At 35.7% G+C, this 25529-nt stretch overlaps 1 protein-coding gene across 2 annotated transcripts in view; it reads right to left on the bottom strand.

Annotated features, from left to right (window-relative positions):
* The window catches only part of Lmbrd2 (LMBR1 domain containing 2), a 53260-nt gene that overhangs the window by 13152 nt on the left and 14579 nt on the right, over positions 1–25529 (bottom strand). For both annotated transcript variants that reach the window (XM_023712025.1, XM_023712027.1), the window contains exons 7-16: positions 12894–12968; positions 11433–11546; positions 10620–10803; positions 6951–7132; positions 6312–6445; positions 4912–5017; positions 4365–4462; positions 3285–3388; positions 2352–2398; positions 516–621 (exon numbers count right to left, since the gene is read on the bottom strand). In XM_023712025.1, the coding sequence (XP_023567793.1) occupies positions 516–621; positions 2352–2398; positions 3285–3388; positions 4365–4462; positions 4912–5017; positions 6312–6445; positions 6951–7132; positions 10620–10803; positions 11433–11546; positions 12894–12968 (1150 nt within the window). The remainder of the gene's footprint in view (positions 1–515; positions 622–2351; positions 2399–3284; positions 3389–4364; positions 4463–4911; positions 5018–6311; positions 6446–6950; positions 7133–10619; positions 10804–11432; positions 11547–12893; positions 12969–25529) is intronic.

Raw genomic sequence — 25529 nt, 5'->3', positions numbered from 1 at the left:
CTTCCGATTTGATTTGAAACTGTCTCATTGCTGTTTATCAATAAAATTTTGAAAAAAATAAAATAAAATAAAATAAAATAAAATGTGCACATCCCAAACACAAGACATTTATCTTCTTTGTATAACTGTAAACATGGGAGAGTATATCTGACATATATGGGTTAGTCAGTAAACTATTATAAAAATGGCTGAGTAACTGATATCTACCTATAGAAAAATACAGAAAAACATCAAGACAAATAGTAGAAATAAGTACTTGAATATGCATGGGATAAGTGCTTATGTTATTTAGGTTAGTATAATTCTACTACTCATTTGGTGTTTTCTTCCCCTATTAGAATGTATGTTTGAGTTTCCCTTTCCTTGTACATGTGAAGGAAAAATAAAAAGTACAGTCAGTGAAGATGATTCTTACAAAATCTAGGCATTTTTAGATTGGTATCCTAATTATCAGTCTCTATGTACACAGATACAGGAGAAAACTCTAAGCAAATAAAAAAATATAAACTACTTACACCAACTGGTATTACTATCTGAGAAATTGGACTCTTTTGTATCAGAATGAACATTTCTATTCCTAGTGGAATCTTCTCTATTGTGTCCATAACGTTCTTTCCATTCCTAAAAGGAAATATAAATGAATACATATCAAAAGAATAGAAAATAGCAGTGTCAACAGATTCTGTATGTGATTAGTTTCAACAAAATTATATTACTATTAGTATAAACATAGTGCCTTTAATCATTTTAAGTGACTTACTTGAATCAGTCACCTTTAACTGTGATTTCTAATAAAGACATTTATAGAATTCAGTCATCTATTTTAACCTATAGAGGTCTCATCTAAACTATGCTAGGTGTTTTTGGACTCTCTGACTAGGTAATATCTTTCTACATTTGAGCAAAACATTATAATTGTGGTAAATGGTGGAAGTTAAGAAATTCTCAGAGGTGAAATCTTTTTCTAGTGACTTCTATTCTTTGATCCTAGTAATCTCTCTTGAAATAAATGGTATCAGAGGTATGTTCAACTCCTCAAGATGAATATGTAACATACATGTGCGTTTTTCATAAAATCAATTGTATCTCAATGTTTTTCTAAAAAGAAAACAAAAAAGAACAAGTCTTCCTTTTACAGGATATATACTACAATACAGACAACTATCAAATTTCCTTTCTCCTTCATTTGATCAGTAAAATACTTCTAGGTGTTAAAATCTTGTTGTAATTATAAACAGTTTTTCTCAATTTTTACTTTTCACTAAGAGGACGTTAGTTTGCCTTAGCAAATGAAGAAGTAAGAGGGATAAAATTAATGCCACGTTATTAAAAAGTGTAGGAAGCCATTAACTGGTATCCATTTTATAATAGTGTCAACCATTTTCTTAAGTTTCTATTCCCCTGCTGAGTTAAGTTTCTGCACCTTCTGCCTTGCCCATTCCCCGTGAATCACGTGCTATGCCCCAGGGGTGGGACCTTCCTCCGTTGCCTAGATACTTGCTAAGGTCAAGAGCCTAGAGTTCTTCATTCCTACACTCCCTTTATATGCCCAGCACCTCCCCTGAATAAACGAGACTTGATCAGAACTTGTCTCCATTTCTTGTGTCTCCTGTCCCTTCTCATCCCCACTCCCCCTCTAGCGTCCTCATTGACTAACCCGCTGGTTAGGGCAAAGAAAGCATAACAATTTTAAAGCAATCAAAACTACTTTAAGGGGCTGGGGAGATAAGTGCAGCAGCAGAAGCACCTGCCTGGCAAGGGCAAGGTCTCGAGCTCTTCCTGTGTACTACAAAAAACAAAACAAAACAACAAAAAACTACTTTAATAGCAAGGGTTCATGAATTTATTCATTCATTCCAACAAATATTTACTGAAAAAACATACCTTAGGCAACAAACTTTGCCACTGGGCACAAACCACCTAGTTACTAGTAACATTTTGGGGAAAAAAAGACAAGACAGCTAGCATTTGCATATGAAAGTAATAAAAATCCCCTTCCTTTAAAAACATATCCTGAGTCATTTCCCCACTCTTTTTCACCCTTATTTTATTTTAATGTATTTAGTACAAGGTGTCACTCCACAGATCAGATTCATAGTGATCCTCCTGTTTTCAGCTTCCCAAGCACTGGGATTACAGGCACAGGCCACCACACCCAGTCTCAGTCACAGGTGGTGGGGGGGGGCAGCACGGCAAGCTAGGGATTGAACCCTGGTCCCTGTGTCTGCTTAAGCAGATGCTTTAATCTGCTGAGCTATTTGGATGGTCCTGATTTTCTACCTTTAATCAATTACTCTAAATCAGCAAGATTCTTATTATTTTTTAAGTGATTTAATAAATACTATACTTACTCTTCTTCGATTTTCACCTTCTTCTTGCCTTTGTCTTTTTCTCTTCTCTAGAGACAAAAATTATCTCAAATTTGATTTAATATTTTTAATTAGACAGTGAGTAATAAGATATTTTCTCATGACCTAAAATTTGTTGCCCTGTAACTTCTATTCTTTTTAGTTGTATCTTCTAGGCTGAATTCATACCTTTTTGTCTTTTTGTATAGGAGTCCTTTTTCTTGTTATTTTTAAGTCATATAGCACCCCCCCTTTAGGATATACTATAATTTTGGCTGTCCTCTAAACCTAATTTATCAGTCCTATTTGTAAAAATCTTACTCAGATGAGATCTAATTAACATAAAACAAAACTACTGTATTAACTAAACCCTCCCTTCAATGAAATTAAAGAAGAACTATAAAGTACTTGGGAATTTCAGAGAATGCCCAAATACCTATGTTCCAAGTCAAATTCCTCCCATCCAACCTTCTACCACTGTTTGAATATCAATAAGTTAATACATTCAATTTGTGATTAGCCTCTAGTACAGTGCACTATAGTGCTTGCATTCTCACATTAAGGACCATATAAGAAGAGAAATAGCCTTGGATTGAATGATTTCTCATGTAGCATTATACTAGTGACTAATAAATTTCATAGTAACATAAAACTTGGAAAATATGTTTCAAGACACACATGAAAACAACTCTAAGACAATAAAAAGCTGTTTTAAGTTGTAAATATAATTTATACTGCAGAATTTCTTACAGAAAGCTGAAACATTTGTTTTCAATTTACTTTTCCTTAAAAAACATAGCTTTTTAGCTAAACAGCATTAATTTCTAATTTCTTAAAATATATTAAAGATTATATACAAATTATACAATCATTATTCCTTCACTTGGTCTTAGCACTTCGCATTTTCTTTTCATTTACTTTAAAAGACAAAATTACCTCTTTTGATTAATTCTCTTCCTTCATCAACTAGGTCTGATGTCATATCATTGTCTCCCATAAACTGCTGGAAACCAAGCAGATTCAAACAACGGGTGCCCAAACTAACAGAATTAGACATTCATAAAGACAAGTGTTATTTTCCATTGTAAACATTTAGATAAACTGTTCCTTAGCATGGTTACTTCTAAGAAGCCTATGCTTCCTTATTATTTATTTTGCAAAATTACATAGTACTATATGTAGCATTCTTTAGGAAGTATCAATTTTCCTTTCTAAGAAGCTTATTCCCAAGCAGTTTTCTCACTACAATGTATAGATTTCTTACAGAAGTAAACTATATTGGGCCCTATACCATCCAAAAATAAAAAAAAAGGACAGAAGAAAAAAGAAAACTGATCAGTGTTTTCAAAAAGTGGTATTTCTGGTGCGTCAAGGAGCAGTTAGGAGGTGAGAGGGCAGACAAACGTAAGTGAGGATCTTCCACCTATGAAAGTGCAGAAGGGCGCTAAGGACAGAACACCTGTCCGTTAACTGCTTTTGAATTTTATGTTTGCCAAGATTCTATTATTTTCTCTAACCACATTAAAACAAACAGACCATCATAAGCCTTTCGAAACTAGAGGAGAATTTCTTCTCCGGCCCTAGATGTATTCCTGGTTATAACTGCTCATCACCTGACTCATTATGATGGCCGTGATTTGAGGCATTTAGAAACCCAGCAATAGTTATGGGGAAAGCCCTAAGATTAAATTATGAGTTATTAGAAACAAGTTAGATACAAAAGGGTTTGCGAGTTATATTGGCTGTCACTGACAAAGGCCAGGACTTTGGATTTAATGTACTTTATTAATCACATCACTTCATAGCTTAAGTGACTGTAGCAGAATAACACTACTTCTCTTCATTACAATATCTGTAATGACTCAATCATTAAAGAAGTTTCTTCAAACTATCCCCAGCATCCTCAAAGCCAAAATAAACAACTAAGATGCAACTAGTAAATATTTAAAAGACTTTTACAAAGAAAACATACCAAGATCAAACTAAGGATATGAGGAAAAATGTTAAATTTCTTACCTAAAATAAGTAGCAATACAGAGAATTACCACCAACATAGGATAGTATATATAGAATCCATCTGCAATAAAGGATAAAACTTTCATGGAACCCATAATCTGAAGAGCAAAAAACAGGAAAGGTATATCAGCATAGTTCTCTATTTTTCATTCCTTTACATAACTAGAAATTTTCCCATAACTAGTTATATCAATAAACCAAACTTTAAACTTCTCAAAAACTAAACACAAAGCAATGAATGACCTCATTTTAAAAAACTTGCTTTCTACTAAGACTTTCTTCTATAGAAAACTAGTATTTTATAAATCCTACCCCAAGGTATATAAAGTCTATAAATATGAAAGTTAATGTTATTTTCAGTTAGGTCTTTTAATATGAATCAGTTAGACAACCTAATGAACCAAGAAACATTTTCAATAAGAAGATAAGCAAATCACTTTTATCAAGTCATCAGTAGTTATATATACAATCTTTCAGAGAAAGTTTCCAGTAACATCTTATATACATAACACACCCAAAGGGTTTCTTTCTTTTTTTTCATACTTACAGATGTATAAGCAGTAGGCTGAGTATTCTTGTGAGAAATGGAGGAATCCATATGGGTCAAACCCAGGAAATTAAGACATAAAGGAGGAGTCAAACGGCAAAATAACCTACAGTAAACATTTAAAAAAATATAAAAATGCAGAAGGATATATTTTATATCATACTCAAATGTATTCAGATCACTTAGCTATAATATTCATTTAATTGTGTAATATATATTTTGAATTCTTAATGTTCACTGCCCTTATTCACTTGGGTGATATTCAGAACATAATACTAATCACATCCCTCTAATCATCAGTACCTGCAAAGCAAAACTACAGCCTTGAGTTGCCTGTGATTGTTTTGTCCACCACTGTTTTCTCTGCATGACTTGTGGAGGGACTTTTGTCTATGCCTCCTCAATTCCACCATCTGTGCAAGCCATCTAACAGTATGACAGAGATAGTAACATCCACAAAGTGAATGGAACCCAGTACGTAATAGGTCTAAAGTATCAAAACGTGTCACTTAGACAGGTACAGCTATGAAGAACTGTTCAGTTTTGTCCAGACAAAGAAAAAGTACCTTACAAAACTAGAGTTGAAGAATTGGGAGCGGAAAGGCTGATGGGGTGTAAATATAAAGATGTAATATGAGAAAGTTCTTTTGTAAAATAGAACTCTGTAGCTCAATTGTAATTTCAGTAAAGTTTTAATGTAAATTTCCTAGTTTTGATATTAATATTATAAAACAGGTATACAAGATACCACCCTAGAAGAAGCTTGGTGTATATATAGGCTCCTTAGTGTATTTGCATCTTCCAGTAAGTCCAAAACTATTGTAAAGCAAAGGAAACTCTTAAAAATGCTTGAGATATCAATGCCTTTAAGCTTTCCTGAGTCTATAAATATGTCATAACCCATACAATTATCTCATAGGACTAATGGAAAAGTAAACAATATTGTGCAATCTAGCCCAAGGTAGAGCCATCTCTCTAAGTTAACTCTAAATCCTCAAGAAATTAGCTCCAAATCCTCACATATTCCAATCAGTTTTCTTAGTTCTCCTCAAAACAAGTTGAGGCCACTGATCTTCAGATTATTCTGCAGGTATGACTCAGTCTCTAAATTTGGCACCAAATAATTAAAAGATAACTTTCAATTATTTCCACTAAGTAACTCATCTATAAACTGAATCTTAAGTTGGTAAACTTGGTCTCCCTATGTCTTTCTTTTCCCTCCTAACCTGTCTTACTTAACTTTAAATCTCAAGGAGGATTTAGCTGGTACTAAAAATCAGTTGGCTCATAGAAATGTAGGTGTCAGTGCAATACTCATTCATAAACATTAAGGAACAGGAGAGATCCACAGTGATACACACTATGGAGACATTTCTATTTCGAAATTCAATCCCACTTACATGCCACTGAAAAGTAGACTATACGCATCAGTCTGGTGATGAGAAGCCAAGTAATAATAGTTAAATACACGAATCCTGAATACAGTAGAATAAACACAAATACTGAGGAAAAAGATGGAAAGGAAGCAAGCAATCTGGAAAAAAAATTGATTAAGACTAATGAGTATCACAGGAACTGTTTATTTCAAGCTAACATTTATTGATGTTCTGAAATTTAAACACAGTGATGGAATTTTAAAAAATCACCTAAGAAAATGAAATTATAGAAAAAAAAATCTATTGAAACCAGTTCAATAACCTAGATCTACAAGTTTCAAGTCTATCTCCTAAAGTAAGTTTCTTTTCCCATACCCTTGAAAACACTTCACATAAAGACCCTAAATTACATAGCTTCACTGACATAAAGAGCAAAGTATTCTCATAAAATAATCTTCACTATCTTGTACTTTTTCACCTCTCTTTAAATACAGTTCACTTTTTATAGTCTGGGTAAACTCATTTTTGGAAGTCTCAGTAATACAGTAGAAAACATCACTGCTTTCATTATTACTAAAAGAAATATATATATATATATGAGAAAAACACAACAATTAGGGTTAAACTATGAATATATTTATAACAGATATAAAGTAAACTGACCTCAATATAAATATAATTGTATGTTTTTTCTGCCAGTTGTATGAAGACTGCAAAGAGGGATAAGACAGGAGTTGTGCTAAAGAACGTACACTCTGACCATACAACAATCACAGAAAAGATGGACAAAACCACGGCAAGAATCCTGTAAAACCACGGTCGCAAAAGACATTCCCAGTACCATTCTAAAAGATAAAAGAAAAATAAAATTAGGGAAATAGAGAAGTAACAGGGTATTTTTACTATTTCAAAATATATCCAATAAAATAATTATAAAAAGAATGACGGTGGAGAAACCAGGTATCACTCAAGTGAAATGATCACTAGTAATGAGACAAACTGTGATCTCATGTACTTCCTGCTGTAATGAAATGAGCAGAAAATAATGTCACTGTCGTGATATTCCTGCCCAAAATGCAGAACCTGTACCTAATCCACAGGACATTCAACAAAAAAATGACCCATACCTTCCACAAACTTCTATGTTATAAAACACAAATAAAGCCTGAGAAACTGTTCTTGATTTAAGGAGACTAAGAAGATAGGACAACTGAATACAACACAGGATGTAAAATTTTTTTTACAAAGGATATCATGGGAATAATTAAGCAATAAGGACTTGAATAACAAGACAGTATCAATAATAATTCCCTGATTTTGAAAGTAGCAACTGGTAAGAATGTATCTCTAGTTTTAAAAATTCACACTGAAACATTAAGAAGCAAAAGGGCACCATGTTTGAATTCAAGTGTAAAACATTAAGGAAATACACAGAGAAAAAAAAGCAAATTAATATGGTAACTTCTGATATTAGAAGAACCTAGGTATATGAGACTATATTATGAGATTCTGGTTTGATTAAGTTGGGATTTAGGTAAAAATAAAAGTTAAGAGAGTGGGCGTGGTGGTGCATGCTTGTAATCCCAGCACTGGGGAGGCTGAAAACACGAGGATCTCTACAAGCCTGAGCTGTGTGGCTTATAGAGACCCTGTACTAAATACAAAATAAATATATATAGATATATAGATATAGATACAGATATAGATAGATAGATAGATAAATAGAGATATTTAAAACCCAGAAAGAATAAAAGTTAAAAGCAAAAAGAAAGCTCAATAAAGCCTTATTTGTATTTAAGGGGCTAGTGAATAAACCCAGGGCCTCCTGTATGCTAAGCCTGTGTTACCCTACTCAGCCATACCTCAGAAAGGCTTTCACTTTATATACTGAAAAATTGAGCTCCCACCTAATAGAAGTAAATCCTTTCAACTCTAAGCTCAGCATAATTTCTGGTGATTTCATCATCCACTTACATGATCCTATTTTGACTATGATCCTCAGTTTCTTTGCCTTTTCTCTGAGCTTGCCCTCAACACTATGTCACACATTCCTACAGTCTTCCTTAAACCAAAATACTGAGAGTACTGTTGTATACTTTCTCCTCCAAAACCTTCTGCCTCCCATACCTACTCTTTACATGTTGCTAAGCAAATAGAAATGAACAGAATAGAACTTCCCCACGTTTCCACTATTACATACTCTCACATCTAAGGTACCTCTGCTCCTTACTCCTAACTTCATAGTTTACTCTTTCTCATCTGTAAACACCATTCCAGAACTCTCCACTATCCCATATCAAATTTCTTCTCTCTGCAGCATTCCCATATTACTTGCTATAATTTCTTCTTTACCTATACTCACCAATCCTCTGTCAGCTACTCCTTTTCTTTGCTCTTTAATAAGGAAAACATCATGACAGTTTTCTACCATATCTTTAGTTGCCTTCCTTCTTCTAAACCTCAGTCAAGCTTTATTACCTTTCTTCCATCTCTCTTTCCAGTGAGCAAATCTCAGTATTCATGTTGAAGCCTATCTTGAACAAATGAAATGTATGTTACACACCCTTTTCCTCAAAATATTTTTCTCCTGGTTTATCTTCTATCTCATTGGCCACTCCTTTTCTAGTCTTTCTGCTTATTCTTCCTTATCAATTAATCTCTAAAATCCAGATTTGCTATATTCCTCCTTATCAATTAATCTCTAAAATCCACATTGCGCCACTCTTTCTCTTTTCTATCCCAGTTGCTTCTTGAGCAATCTTTTCCTGACCCATGGCTCACTATCCACTGAAGGTTCCCTAATCTATATTAGCAGTTAAGTCATCTGCCCTGAATTTCTATTTCTAGCACTAATTACCTTCTTATCACCTTTATTTATTACTGTGTGCATGCACTGTATGTTTTTCTCAACCCACAAGGGCAGGAATTTTTGTCTTTTTAAATTAATACATATAAGGCCGGGGAGATAGCTCAGCAGAATAAGTGTTTGCCTGGCAATCACAAGGGTCTGAGTTCAATCCCCGGTTCCACCAAAAAAAAAAAAAAAAGTGCTTTTGGGGCTGGGGAGATGGCTCAGTGGAATGAGCGCTTCCCAGGCAAGCGCAAGGGCCTTAGTTCAATCCCCAGTTCCACAAAAAATTAATTAATACACATACAGCACCCAACAAGGAACAAAATTTATGTATTCAAATTTTGTTGAATAAAAACTATCATCAGTCACATTGTGCCACTGTTTAATTAGAAAGAATCTTTATTGAAGTTTTCCGAGGTATTTATTCAGTTATTAAGTCTTCATACTAAAATCCATTCAAATGATAATCAAGGGAATATAGCTGCTGGAATAAAAGATGTTAACTTGAAATTAGGTACAGAGACAATCTGGTACATGAAGTAAGTTTCTTCACACTAAATTTGATAACATTTAAAAGAAGTGTCATAAGCAGTTGCAGAAAAAAATGAAAACTAAAGTATGTAGATTCATTAAAAAAAAGTAATGAATGAAAATAATCAAAGAGAACTTCTTGGGCTGGTGAGATAACTCAGCGGACTAAGTGCCTACTTAGGCAAGCACAGGGACTGGTGTGCAATACCTGGCACCACATGCTGTGCCAGCCCCACCCCCAGATGTGCTAAGCCAGCCACAGAGACTGAGCATGGTGGTGCACGCCTGTAATCCCAGAGTGCTGGGCAGGCTGAAAACATGATGATCACTATGGAGCTGTATAGTGAGACCCTGTACCAAATACATAAAAATAAAATAAAATAAAGTAAATAAAATAAAATGAGGACTTCTTAGAATATTTTAATAGACTGTCAAAACTGAAAATGAGACTCAAATTTATGTAAATTTCTTAAAATTATAATTATTTTAAGTGTATATCATGAATATACAAAACATGTTTGATGCATTGCATAGGATTTCAACTATTTGTGAAACAATAGTGAAAAACACTAGATATGCTATATGACAAGTATTTCGAGGGGGAAAGTTTGTTATTAAATACATATTACCACACAGTAAAATAATACAAGGAGGAGCTGGTGAGATGGCTCAGTGGTCTAAAGCACCTATTTAGAACAAGCTTAGCTAAAGCACAGGGACCGCGGTTCAATCCCCTAGCACCACATGCCAGCCAGCCCCCGCCCCCTGGTGGACTGAGCTGGCCACACACACACTAAATAAATAAATAAATTAATAAATAATGAAAAAAAATAAATATAAAAATAAAATAAAATAATACAAGGAATTTCAGCTTTGCTTTAATGAAAACATATACGTTTTTCTTGCAGAAAACTATCATTAAAATTTGACATTTATATAAAATTACTTACCAATTGTAGGATTATAAAAATACTGGATAAATCGATTTTCTGGCTCTGGAGATTGAAAAGTGTGAACAAACTGGTGGGTGGCACTAGTTTCATTTTTTGCTACATCTTCTAGATAAAATGCTTGTTCCAGAAGAATCTGCCATTGCACTTGAGTTCGACGGTGCCTCTGAACTGAATAAATCACCTAAAAAAAGGAAGTGAAGGGGCAGACCTGTCATTGTTCTCATCTAACTCATTCTTTAGGTAGGTAGGTAGGTAGGTAGGTAGGTATGTATATACTTATTTTTCTCACAACAGAGAAGTGATAGTAGCATTTATTGGGTGGGAAAATGATGTAAGAGTTCTATACAATAGTTGTACTTCTCCCTACTAATTTCCAAGAGCACTTCTGTCCAAAAACACAAAGTTAAAATATTTCAGAAACACTGATACAAAGGGCTGGCCTGATAGCTCAGTGGACTAAAGTGCCTGCTTAGGCAGAGGCAGCAGCCAAGGTTCAATCCCTGGCATGCCATGCTAGCCCCGCCTGCTGGGCATGCTGAGACAACAATTGAGACTGGGCATGGTGGCACTGTAAACCCAGCACTTGGGAGGCTGAAAACAGGAGAATCATTACAAGTTCAATCTACATAGTGAGACCTTATAGACCCTGTGCTAAATACAGAAAAGAAAAAAATAAACAAAAAAAACTCACTGATATAGATAAGATCAAAGAAAGGTTTAGGTACACAGTCAGAATTCCTTCTTTGTAGGTAACAATTATAAATATATTTAAAATCTGTTAATGAAGCTATAATTAATAATTAAAGTTACCTGTTTATGCAACTTTACCAGACTTTTTTCACTTGGATAGGTATTACGCTTTTCATCAAAATCTTCATAATCATCCATGTTCCTACCCATTTTTTCCTGATACTCTGTAGGGCACTAAAAGGAACAGGCAGATTTTTTTTTATTTAATTGTAAAACATATAATTTATTTTCATTAAAAACTTATCATTCTCAACAAGTGTTATAATGAAATAATCTATCTGATGCTAAATAAAGGCTTTAGAATGTTCAAAAAAAAAAACTTATCATTCTCGATCATTTCTAAATTCTCTAAAAATGTACTCTTTCTTTATTAGCATCTCTAAATAGTTCTCCTTGCTAATACTTTTTGGAAAATATTTTAAAAGACGTGTTGTTACTAGTAACTTCCATTCATACTTCTCTTAATATTCAGATATGATTACTGAAGGATGCTGAAGATAGAAAAGCTTATCTACATTAAATAATGAGTATTTGAGATAATTATTCTAAAAAGGCAAAAACTGACTGATTTTCTTTTTTTTTTTTTGCAGAACCAGGGATTGAACTCAGGCCCTCGCGCTTGCCAGGGAAGCGCTTATTCCACTGAGCCATCTCCCTGGCCCCTCGGTCAATTTTTTTTTTTAATTTTCTTAATCAATTAAGAAGAATCATGACAAAGCCAAGAAGCTAAATTTTTAAAAGTCACAGTAGACAGAATTACATACTCTATATGGAATACTGCCATACTATTAGTAATGTATTACGTATATGAACTTGGGTGAGTTAGATAAGCTCTATAAATAAGTCTCAAGAAGTAGCAAGTAAGAGACACAGTTAAAAACTTATTCCTATGACTAAGATTTTAGCCAAAGAAACTTTAGCTAATAATCAGTATAACTGCTTTAAAACACAGGAAGACATATTTTAGTAGTTCTGATGGAAATATAAAAGAAAATGGAAGAACTCTGCAAATAATCACTTTTGAAAGTATATGAGTTTGGCTAATTCAGTACTGCCATATCAAATCTTAGCTGTATGGCTTTCTATTAAATGTCTATGTTATGTATTTCATAATGTCAATTATTTAACAATAAATGAAATATTTCATAAAATGACATGTAGGAAGTCCATTGAAACAAGTTACTGAGGCCAAAGTCTCTTTTCTTATGGGACACATGCCATTAGTGATAATACACAATGACAATTTAAAGGCTCTCTATTGCTGTTTCATGGCAATTAGAATACATTATTTAACATCACCACTAACTCCACATTTCAGTGGCAAATAAATAACAAATCGAATTTAACAAAAAAAGCACTATGTACACATTAATATTAGCTTATGGCAAACATTTCCATTTGTATTGGGAAGACCCTACTCATAGTTTTTTTCATATTTTCCTGAAGTTTTGTTATAAAAAGCAGTAATTTATATAAATTCATATTTAAAAGGAAATAGGTGAGATAATATAATTTAATTACCTTTTTAAGTATTGTGTCAACACACTTTCTCAACGGGTGGTTATATTTGATGCTTTCGTTGACTTTACGAACTTCCTATAAGAGAAATAAAAATATTTGCATGTTTACCCATCAGTCATTTCAAATGAGAATGCACTAAACACTACCTACAGTCTCCAAGTTTAAATTCAACTCTATTTAATATTACACGAAGTTCTTTTCAGTAAATACAAATTCTTAACAATATATATTAAAAAAAAAACAAAATAAGACACACTGTGACTACTGGAAACCCTGGAGGCCTCCACAAAAAAATGCACCAGTGGATTGGACAAATGAATACAGTGGGTAGCACTGGCTGGTGAGTTAGTCATGTTCAGATGTCCCCCAGCAGAGGGCAACTGGTTGGTACCCAATTGAAGAGAACACAGCTGAGATCAGAACTCAGAACGGCTAGCTGCAGGCTGGCTCCATCTAGCAGCTCAGTGTCACGATGAGACTGCCAATTTCAAGCTGGCAGGAGTACATGGGGTGTTATAGGCTGAACAAATCAGGTTCCGGCCTCACAGCTAGAAAGCTGCCTCAGCTTCAGCGGAACTAAACATGCAGCCTTGCTGGGATTAACCACTACCCCACCATAAAGCTCCAGCTGACTTTCTGGGATTAATCAACTTGGATCTGGACTTTGCCCACATTGTCTAAGAGTGACAGCAGAAACATGCCTTGAAGTAGACTTTTTCTTATTTAATTTCTTTTTTTTTCTTACTTTTGTTTTTATTTTGATTATTTTTCATTTTTTATGTGTTAATATGGTTCCTAGTTATTTTGCTGTTCTTTTAATTCTTTTTTATTTCTTTCTTTTCTTTTCTCTCCTGCGTTCTTCTCTAGTTTTCCCAAGTTTGTATTTGTCCTCCAGCCTTGCTCCTAATTTCTTCCTCTTCTTCTATTTCTTCCTCCACAATGCCCTTGAAATTTAATAGCCATACGGAAGGACTACTTACAGCCTACAATTTAGGGTTTGTATTTTGTTTTAAACACAAATCTAGTTCATACAATTAAAGATGGAAAACTAATTTCTACACAGCTTGTCATTTTCTAGACTGTGTTTGATACTACTGCAATAGCTCACTGTACCACTTTAGCCAAAGTGACATGATTGTTCTAATCAGTGTTCTTCCTGTTATACCAAGAAAGAGATTGCCTATGGGCCATAAAGGCAATATAAGCAAGTGCAGAAAACCATGAGCTGGGACAAGTAGGCAGCAATTTTTCATCCTCAATAAATTAAAGAGGTAGATCTTCAAACAGACTCAAAACCCAAAAGCCAGCTACACTTGGAAGATATCTCTAGTCATTTCCTAAAGGTTGTAAGTACTAGTTATAAAGCTGTTCTCCATAAGCAACTTACAAGCAACAACCCAAGAATTAAACAAACAAACAAAAATTAGAAAATGAGATGATATTTAAACAAAATGCAACCCCAAACTTCCAAGTCAATAAAGGCAAGCCCAGGGGGCAATGACATGGAACGATTTGAAATCCACTCACCTGGACTTTACGAAGTAATAATGGCAAAAGTAACAAAGCAGGTGAATGAGGCTCCAGAAAAGACCAAATCAGAAATAATTTCTCAGATAACTACAGAGACATGACTATAGTAAAGACATGCTTAGTGACCCTAGAGCAGATACCCATTAAAACAAAATATAGAAGCTTTGGAAAAATGATGGAAATCATTAACTTCCACATAGCAAAAAAATGAAACCATGAAACAAATTCAAATATACAGTAGATTAAAAATTCCACTGAAAGCATATGTAGGAAAATGAGCCAATGTGAGGCAGAATATCAGATATAGAAGACAGAATTGCAGTTATCAATCATGGAAATAAAAATTTATTAAAAATAACAAAGGGCCATGAAAAAATCAATCCAGTAGCTTTTAGATGATGCAAAGAATAATAACATCAAATTGATGAGTCAAAAAGCAGAACAAGCTGCAAATGAAATTAAAAACTTCTTCATGGAAGTACTGGCAGAAAATGTCCTTGGAAAAGAAAAAGAATTTGACATTCAGTTAAATGAGACATATGGAACACCAACTAGCCATCATAAAAAAAAAAAAAGAAACTATACCAAGGCATAATAGCCAAGATTCCAGAAATACAATACAAGAAAAAATATTAAAAGAAACCGCATGTAAAGAAAAGCCCATCAGAATCAGAGCAGATTTCTCAACACAAACCTTCAAGTCAAAATCTTCAAGTGAAGTATTTCAACTATCAAAGAAAAAAATCTCCAACACAGGTTGGTGTACCCTGTGAAATGATCTTTCAAAACTGATGGAGAAATAAGATACTTCTATGACAAAAACATCTAAGGATATTCATGAACATAAAATCAGCACTCAAAATGTTCTGAAACACATTGTAAAAAGATTTAACAAGGCTTATAATTTCCTGAATTCTAACAGAATGAATCCACCAAGCAAGGCAAGCAATTAAATACAAGGTGGTAAAAAGGGAACCAAGAACAGGAAAAGAACATGACAAGGATAAGTCAGTATGTATCAGTTAAAACCATCCATGTTAATGGTCTCAATTCACCAATCAAAAGAAACAGACTGGCAGAATGGATCAAGAAACAGGATCTATCAATACGCTACATAGAAGAAACACATATAACTTAAAAAGAAATTCATAGACTGAAAGTCAAAAGATGAAAAACAATACTCCATGAGTCAGGAATCCAGAAGAAAGCAGGGGTCACTATTCTATTTGCAGACAACGAAGATTTACACCAAGACTGATTAGGAGAGACAAACAAGATCATTACACCTACACCACATCCTTGTAAAGGAAACAATCCAAGAGCAAGAGATAACAACCATAAATATATATATATATATATATATATATATATATATACCAAATACCAGTGGGCCCAACTATACAAAACAAGTATTAACAGACATAAAAATCAAATTAGCAGAAATGCAATGCAATGGAAATTAAGGAAAAAATGCACAGATCAATTAACTGAAACACTGGTTCTTTGAAAGAGCAAAAAAATTGACAAACCCAAAGCCAACCTTACCAAAAAGAAGAAAGAAAAGACTCATATCCATGTAATTAGGAATAAAATGGTGAAATCAAAACAGATCCTGCAGAAATCCAAAGATCAATACCTACTTTGAGAACTCGTATTTTACTAGGCTAAAGAACATAGAAGGAATAGATTCCCAGATACATATGCATTGCAGAAGCTGAATCAAGAAGATATAAAAATACTAAATGAACTAATATCAGTTAATGACATGAAGATGTACTTAAAAACCTACCAACAAAGAAAAGCCCAGGCTCGGACGGATTCACTGCTAAATTCTATCAGAAATTTACAGAAGGCCTAATGCCACTACTTCACAAACTCATTTATGAAATTGAAAGAGAAACAATACTCCCAAACTTATTCTCTCTCTCTCTCTCTCTTTTTTTTTTTTTGTATTTTAGGGAAGGGTCTATAGGGTGTTCAGGATCTCACTACTAGATCCTACTCATAGTGATCCGCCTGTTTACAGCCTCCCAAGAGCTGGGATTACAGGTGCACACCACCATGCCCAGTCTCAATTGCTGTCTCAGCAAGCCTTAGGGACAGGGCTGGCAAGTCAGGCCTGGGGACCGAATCCCCAGCTCCTGCACCTGCTTGCAGGCACTTTAATCCACTGAGCTATTTGGTCGCCTCTCAAATTCATTTTTAGAAGCAAGTATTACCCTGATACCCAAACCGGAGAAGGATCCAACCAAAAACTACAGGTCAATCTTCCAAATGACCAGAGATGCAAAAAAATCTTCAATAAAATAGTGGCAAACAGAATACAGCATATTATCAAGAAGATTATACACAATGACCAAGTAGTATTCATCCCAGAAATGGTGGGATAGTTCAACATATGCAACTCAATAAATGTAATATACAATATCAATAGTCAAGAACCAAAGCCACAAGATCATCTTAATAGATGCAGAAAGTGTTTGACAAAGTCCAACACCATTCATGATAAAAACTCTACAGAGAATTATAATAGATGGTCTCCATCTCAATCTGATAAAAAAAATCAATAGCTAACATTATACTAAATGGACAAAAGCTGAAAGCTTTCATTCTAAAATGAGAAACACAAGGATGTCCACCATTATCACTCTTATTCAACATAGTTCTGGAAATGTTAGCCAGAACAATTAGAAAGGAGAAAGAAAATGAATTAGGACAGGAAAGGAAGAAGTTAAATTATCACTATTTGCAGATGGTATGCTACTGTACATAGAAGAACCCCCCCCCCAAAAAAAAAACTCCACCAAGACTTCTAGATTTAATAACCAAATTCAGTAGTGTGGCTCTATACAAAGTCAGTACTCAAAAACCAATAGCCAAGGACCAGCAAGATAGCACAGTGGACTAAGCACCTGCTTAGGTAAGCACAGGGACCCGGGTTTGATACCCTGCACCACATGCCATGCCAGCCCCACCTCCAGGCATGCTGAGCCGAGACTGTGCATGCTGGCACATGCCTGTAATCCCAACTCTGGGGAGGATGAAAACAGGAGGCACTGTGAGTCCAAGCTGCACAGTGATATCCTGTACCAAATACATTTTTTTTAAAAAAAGCCTTCCTGTACACAAATAACAAACTCATTTGTGAGAAAAATTAGGAAAACAACAGAATTCACAATAGCATCTAAAAAATAAAATACCTAGTACTCTGAAAAAGGAGACTGATGAGAATATTAGAAAATAGAAAGTTATTCCTTGTTCTTGGGTAGGAAGACCAATAGTTAAAATGGCCGTACTCCCAAAGTTGTTATACAAATTTAATGAAGCCCTTATCAAAATTCCAAAAGCATATCTCACAGAACTAGAGAAATTACTCTTAAAATTTATATGAAACCAGAAGAGACCTAGGATAACAGGAACAATCTTATAAAACAAGGACAAGGCAGGGTGCATCACAATCCCTGACTTGAAACTTACACTGTAAAGATACTGTAACAAAAAGAAAAAAAGCATGCTACTGCCAAAAAGAAACAGAACTGAGGATCAATGGAACAGATTAAAAGATGCAGAAATAACTCCAGACATACTTAGCCACCTTATCTATCACAAAGGAGCCAAACGCCTTTAGTGGAAGAAAACCTCTTTAATAAAGGGTGCTGGGGGGTTGGGGGGGGGACTGGCTTTTCATATGCTGAAGATTAAAACTAGTTCTATATCTTTCACCATGCACTAAACTACAATCAAAATGGACCAAAGATCTAAATATTAAAAAAGAAACACTAAATCTGCTTCAGCTGTAGGTAGAACTCTTGAAGGTATAATAAGCTGGACAACTGAAGACACTGGTGTAGGCAGACTTTGCGAACGAAACCCTGATCACACAGAAACTACCACAAAGAAACAACAACTGGGATCTCACCATATTAAAAAGCTTTAAACAGCAAGAGAAACCACCAAATAAGTGAAGAGACAGCAAGAACATGTGAAATAATTTTTGCCAGCTGTTCCTCAAAGAAGTTCCATTAAAATATTTAGAATACACAAAGAACTCTAAACCCCCACATTTAAAGACCTCGTGACATGAATAGACACTTCTTAGGTGAAAAAGTACAAATGGCAAATAAATGTATGAAAGTGTTCAGTATCACTGGTCATTTAAGGGCTATAAATTACAACAACAGTGACATTCCATCTCACTCCAGAAAGAATGGCATTTATCAAGAAATCAACCAATAACAAATGGAGCTGTGAAAAAAATGAACCCTTCTCTCCTATTGTTGGGAGTGCAGACTAGTACATCTGTGGAAATCAATGTGGAGAGCCCTCAAAGAGTTAAAACTAGAAGTTCTATTTGACCCAGCTACTCCCCTTCTTTATCTTCTCAAAAGAATAAAAAGCATCATATAATAGTGACACATACAAACCCATGTTTATAATGGCAGTTTGTAGTAGGTAATCTTGAAAACAGGTCAAATGACCATCCACCAGAGAATGGCATTTTTTATACAATGGAATACTATTCTGCCATAAAGAAGGATAAGCTTGAGACACCTCTAGCTAAATAGATATGCTTGAATCCATACTCTTAAGTGAAACAAGCTGGACACACATGTTAGTATCATGTAGTTTCTCTGGTGTGAGAAACTGAAAGTGTAAGTAAGGATCAAAATGTACAATTTATATCTGGAACTGGGAAGAATATGTCCAAGTGAGAAAGGGAATGGTGTGGGAGAGAAGAGATAAGAAAAAAAAAGAATAGAAGGGAAAAAATGGAAATAAAGCTTTTGTAAATAAAGAGGGAAGAGGGGCTGAAGGGAGGGGAGGGGAATGGGAAACAAAAAGCAGCAAGGTGTACTGGGTACAGGTATAAATTCCCAGTGATGAATGTTATTATGTACATTTAAAATACACCAATAGATAAAAAAAAAAAAAAAAGTAAAATTAGACATAAAGGAACCATTCACCTCAGTAATTGCCCTCCTGGCCTGCAATCCTAGAGAAATGAAATGTTAACAAAAAATAAAACAATTAAATAGCTGTATCTATCCCCATGATCCTTAATTGTGCTGTTAACTTGCCTAGAATAAGAACCACCTATCGGGCCGGTACATTCCGCGTGTCTCTGTGGATGTCTGACAAGTAAGTCAGCAAACTGAGCAGGGAAGACCACCCTGGCTGTGGGTGGCACCAACTAATAGGTTTGTAACCTGGACAGAATAAAAAGGGAAATGAAGCATCTTCCTTTTTTTTGGAAGACTTGCAGTCTTCACCATTGTCTCTGAACACTGGTCTCCAGTTTCTTCATCCTTCTAAGCAGACTTGTACTGGTCACTTCCAGATCTATGAACTTCAAACGCTACTGGACCCGCAGTTATCCAGCATACCAATGGCTGTCTCCATTGTGGAGACAGCTGCCTCTGAACTCACAAAGGCCACTGTAAGGCTTTTGTCTCTGAAGGTCCTACTTAATTCCTTTTTATAATTCTAGATGTACAATACAATACTCTCACGCTTTTTTATAACTATCATTATTTGCTTACTTGCTTCACAAAGATGTTTAAAAAATATCTTAAAACTTCACAAAAGAGTCCTAGCCCAGGTCCGGTGAGTGTGCAGAGAGTTTCCTGCTACCCTGCGCCGGCGGGACCAGTCCCAGCCCAGGCGCAGCGTGGGCCGGACCCTCTCCCAGCCCCTCGGGCCGCCCCACACCACTCTGCCGTACCTCCCCACCCTCCCGCCAAGTAGGAATTTCTGCCGACTTCCGGGAACCCCCAGACCCAGTCCTAGCCCAGGTCCGGTGAGTGTGTGGAGAGTTTCCTGCTACCCTGCGCCGGCGGGACCAGTCCCAGCCCAGGCGCAGCGTGGGCCGGACCCTCTTCCATCCCCTCGGGCCGCCCCACACCACTCTGCCATACCTCCCCACCCTCCCGCCAAGTAGGAATTTCTGCCGACTTCCGGGAACCCCCAGACCCAGTCCTAGCCCAGGTCCGGTGAGTGTGTGGAGAGCTTCCTGCTACCCTGCACCGGCGGGACCAGTCCCAGCCCAGGCGCAGCGTGGGCCGGACCCTCTTCCATCCCCTCGGGCCGCCCCACACCACTCTGCCGTACGTCCCCACCCCTCCCGACAAGTAGGAATTGCTGCCAACTTCCGGGAACCCCCAGACCCAGTCCTAGCCCAGGTCCGCAGCAGGAAGGAGCTGAGCACAGCAGTCAGACCTAAGCCAGACGCAGCTGGATAACTCCAAACTCTGTAGAGCTCCACCTGAACTTCAGTACGTGTGAAGGTTACAACTACAGCAAAGATCTACAACAAAGGGCAGAAGACAGTGCTACACAAAATGAAGAGAAGGAACAAAATGCAACCTCAGAACCCGAGCCCACTCTTAACAAATGCAGAGGACACTAACACAGAACAAATTGGAAATCACACAGCTGAAAGCAATGAATCAACAGCTTCTGAAATTAAAACTTCACAAAAGATTTGTCAAATTTTGTGATCCTTAAAGAACAGGATTATGTCCCTCCTCCTTGTCCCTCAATTATTTCATCATAAAAATAGAAATGCAGCCAAAGAAGGCAGCAAACATTGCACATGTTACAAAAGTACCTGTTCCTTTCCAATAGAACACTCTAGAATAGTCACAATTCAGTCATTCTACATTTATTTATTTTTTACTGTATTTTATGGCCAAGTTATATTTTTAAAGAGTTAAAAATAATTTTTAAAACCATTAGAAACAATATAGAATCTCAAAAAACAATGTATGAATTCAACAATGGTTGCTATATTGCATATTATTATCTTCAAAATAGTTGTTCAGATTATCAGACATAAGCATACAAAATTGGTCAAAAACATTAAGCATTGTTTCTTTCAATAAACCAATAGACATTAGTAGTACAATTAGCTATCATTTGTATGTGTTTCTATATTTCCCTCCTTCAATCTTTCTTTCTTTTCTCCTTTCCCTCATCCCAGTTGTTCTTCCTTTTGAACAGTTTCTTTCTCATTCATAATATCTATTATAGCTTTCAGATTTTATTTATTCTTTCAGGTTTTTACACTAGGGAAACAAAACAATGTCTACACATGCAGGTCTGATTTATTTCACTGAGAAGTATGGTCTCTACTTGCATTCATTTACCTAAAAAAGCCTTGAGTTTATCTTTCTTTATAGCCAAGTCATTGTGGTATCTACATTTGTTTATTAAGACCCTACATTTGTTTATTAAGACCACAGGGGCTGGGGAGATGTCTCAGTAGAATAAACGCTTGCTTGGCAAGTGCAAGGGCCTGAGTTCAATCCCTGCTTCTGCCAAAAAAAAACCCCATACTATAGGGACTACAGGGTTCGATCCCCAGCATGCTGTGCCAGCCCCACCCTTGGGGCAGCCTGAGAGGGAGACTGAGACTGGGTGTGGTGATGCACGCCTGTAATCCCAGCACTTGAGAGGCTGAAAAAAGGAGGATCACTATAAGTCCCATCTGTGTAGTGAGACACTATAGATCCTATACTAAATATGTAAAAATAATAATAAAAATAATAATAATGATGATAAAAGACCACACTGTACATTAGGTTTGTGCTGGTTAATCCACACTGGAAGGTGGAATAGGAAGACTAGAATGGTCAGTCCACAACTATAGTGAGTTTGGTGCTAAGATCATGTAATGAATATAAAAGGCATAAAAGGTTAAGGAGAAGAATCTTTAGAACCAGTAGCTTCTAGAGAGTCACAGTATTCTGTACTATTCATGAAATAAAAACAAAAGTTGGATCAACTACTTTAAGCAAGGAAATAGCATTTAATAGCATGTGAGTCAAGAAAGGGATATTAAAAAGAATATCTGAGCTGTACAGAAGGACATTAAAGGATATACAACTTGAGCCATAGAAACTATATAAAATGTCAACAAATTGTTATAAATCTTTATAACTAATATTACTAAGAATCACTCACTGTTCTTGATACGTAAAGCGTTTTGGCAACTAAGCAGAAAAATGAGAATATAGATCTATAGTTGGTCTGTTAATGTATAAGAGAATGTTTCAGCTCACTAAAAATAATTACAGTTTTTAAAAGGGGAATATTTTATTGCAAATTTAGGGAAAAAAAAAAAAAAAGATACCATGTCAAAACAGAACTAGGAGCTCCATAAAATCTTTCTGGCTCAGGCCAGCAACTCCTCGAGCAACCCCTCCCTCAGGAATGTGGACTTAGGTTTTTCTCATCAGGTCCTGTGCTTTTCTCACTAATAAAGGGGAGACACTTCAGGCAGTTTTCCTGTGGGAATCTTCTCTTTTGGAGAGGCAATACTAGGGACCAACACCGACAACACTAACAAAGGGGGTTATAAATAAGCTTTACAACATCCCAACATCCTGAGACTCACAGGATGTTTTCTTTAAAGGCCAAGATAGGTTTAGCTGCTAGGATGACTGCCTTTAGTTCACTTCTGTATCTCTACTTGCTTGACACCCCAAGTCAGATAAATGGGGGCCTCTTCTTGGTTTGGAGCGTAGCCTAGTTTTGAGAATTTCTAATGGCTGGGACAACACACCACTAAAGTCCTCTTAAAAATGTCTCCTCTTCTGTTCCGTTTCTTGGAAATTCTGCAACAATGTAATGACATAAGATTGTAGAGAAACAGGCCCTCCTAAACAGAGTAAAAAGTAACATCATCTATTTGGAGAGTAATTTAGCAGTATCTATTAAAATTTAGTATAGGCATCCTCTGAGTGATCTGTGCCAACACACACTTCCTGTAATTTAACTTAATGAGGAAAACACCTTACCAAATAGAAAAGGTGAACAAACTGCTATAAAAGTATAGGATGATTTGAGAGGGCAGAAACTAATATGAAGCTTTCTGATTTACCTGGTAATCTAAATTGGAGTAAAAAAAAAAAAATGAGTAGGAAGACAGCCAACCAAAAGGTGGGGAAGTCTTCCAGATAGAAGGACAAAAACAAAATACAAAGATGTTCAGGACAGAAGTATTTCAAACAGAAAGCATGACCACAATAAAAGAAGAGTAATAGTCTGTACACTTGATCACACTGCAGAAGCAAACTGAAAACTTTACATTATTCTGAGGTCAATATGGAAGGTCTAAACAGAAGAACACGGAGATCAGACTTGGGATTCTAAAAGGTCATCTTTAAGAATTATTAAAATTTTCCATTACTAAACTGCCCTAAAGTTTGTAAAATCACAAGTTTGTCCTATTTAAATATATATACTCTGACTATATATTTATGAAGTACTGTATTTTTCTTTACCCATATTTTAAAAAGTACTAGAACAGTTAATTTTTAACACTTGCTGTTATCAATTTAAGGTTCAGTCAAAAGTTCATAATTTTATAAAATGTAGGATGTATTTGAAAAATTTATTTTGTTTCCTTTATACAAAATAGCACAGAGTTGGGCTCTTTGATAATGGTGCCTAATCGATTATTTCATAAGCAGGCCAAACAACATCCATGAAGGCAGGATGTAGTTTTCAGTGAGAATAAATAATTTCTTCTCCCTTCCCAAAATTCTGTTCCTGGAAAGATAACAAAGTGTAAAGGCTACCTAGCAAATAAATACCTTGTTTCATTAAAGCCTCAAGGAAAAATAACAGCCATATTCATTATAGAGAGATTAATTTCAACAGCACTTGGGGAACACGTGGGAAGTGTGTTAACTGCTGTGGGAGCTGCCAAACGGACTGGCAGAGCCCTCTTCTTAGTGTGCCTGGGTAGTGCAAGGCGGCGTGGCCCTGGGTACTAGACCTGGTCCTTTACCCCTGTCTCTCTGGCAATGTTCCCTGCTGTTTCCTGGCAGGCACGCACTAAACAGCTCTGCCCCTTCAGGCCCTTCTGCCCTGATGTTCTTGTCTTGCAGCCTGTTGTCTTTGTGTTGAATATCCTGAAACTGCGATCTAAATTAAACCTCTCCTCCTTTAAGTTGTGGGTGGTTGATATGACCCAGCAAATGGAAAGCTAATCCATACAGAAAGCTGAAGAAATAATTACCAAGAAAAGTTTACTGAACTCTGTAATCTATTAAAAGATATAAGCAGCACCAATGTATTTTAAGTATTCTCTCAAACTGAATTATTTACATTTTTGTTCCATTTTTTTTCTTACAGTACATTCTATACATCTCCACAAACTGATTGTCATAAGCCATATCATAGTATCACATTTCTTCCTTATTTGGAAAGTGTCAGTGATTTCTCATTACTTTCAAAACAGTCTCAACTTTGCCATTTGCCATTCAAGGCCCTGATACAGCTTTTTCTAAGCTATACGATCACTTTAATTTGGCTTTACAACTTCCATATATCTGGCTGCAAGGCTGTCAGCCATCAAAATGCTAGACATTCTTCAAGGCCCAGGTTGTATTTCATCTCCACTGATCACTATGAAGATGTGAAATCACTAAGTATTAGAGGATTTTAAGTTGGAAAAAAACACCACCAAAGTGGATTATTTTTCACCTACAGCAAAATTGTGAAGGGACTACAATGATCTGTTTTAAAACCAAATTAATATTCAATGCAGTGAAAGTTTTAAAATTTGTTGTACATTTTTACATACCTTACTCAAAGTATAACTTAAACTTTCAGAAGAATAGCCTTCAGAAAAATTTGGTGAAGTTACTTTAAGTCAACTGAATTTTACAAGGGAATAAAATGAAGTGCCTTACAGATAGAAAACAAAATTTGTTGATTTAAACACCCAAGCAAATTGTTCTCTAAAGCAGTTTTGAGATTTGGTGGGATTATCGGCAGAAGCTTTCAGGGAGAAGTGTTCTCTGATCACTTCTTACTTTACTAGTTAAGAGTAATCATACTATCTACTATCTATCTAATCAAGGAAAGTTTTCAGAGTAAAAGAGGTCACTATAGTTACCCCATGTAAGTATGGTGGCTTGCAATCCCAGCTACTTAAGAGATAGGCTGAAGTAGGTGGGGCATCACATTCAAGGCCATCTTGATCAACTTAATAACACCCTGTCTCAAACATTTTCTTACAAAAGAGTTCCCAGAGAATCCACGTACTTACCTAGCATGGACACCCAAGACCACCATTTAAAAAAAAAAAAAAAAAAA

The sequence above is a fragment of the Octodon degus genome, unplaced genomic scaffold (genome assembly GCF_000260255.1).
Source record: "Octodon degus isolate 3935 unplaced genomic scaffold, OctDeg1.0 scaffold00002, whole genome shotgun sequence".
Lineage (NCBI taxonomy): Eukaryota > Metazoa > Chordata > Mammalia > Rodentia > Octodontidae > Octodon > Octodon degus.
The sequence above is the reverse complement of the archived record's forward strand: the minus strand, read 5'-3'. Positions and strand labels throughout refer to the sequence as shown.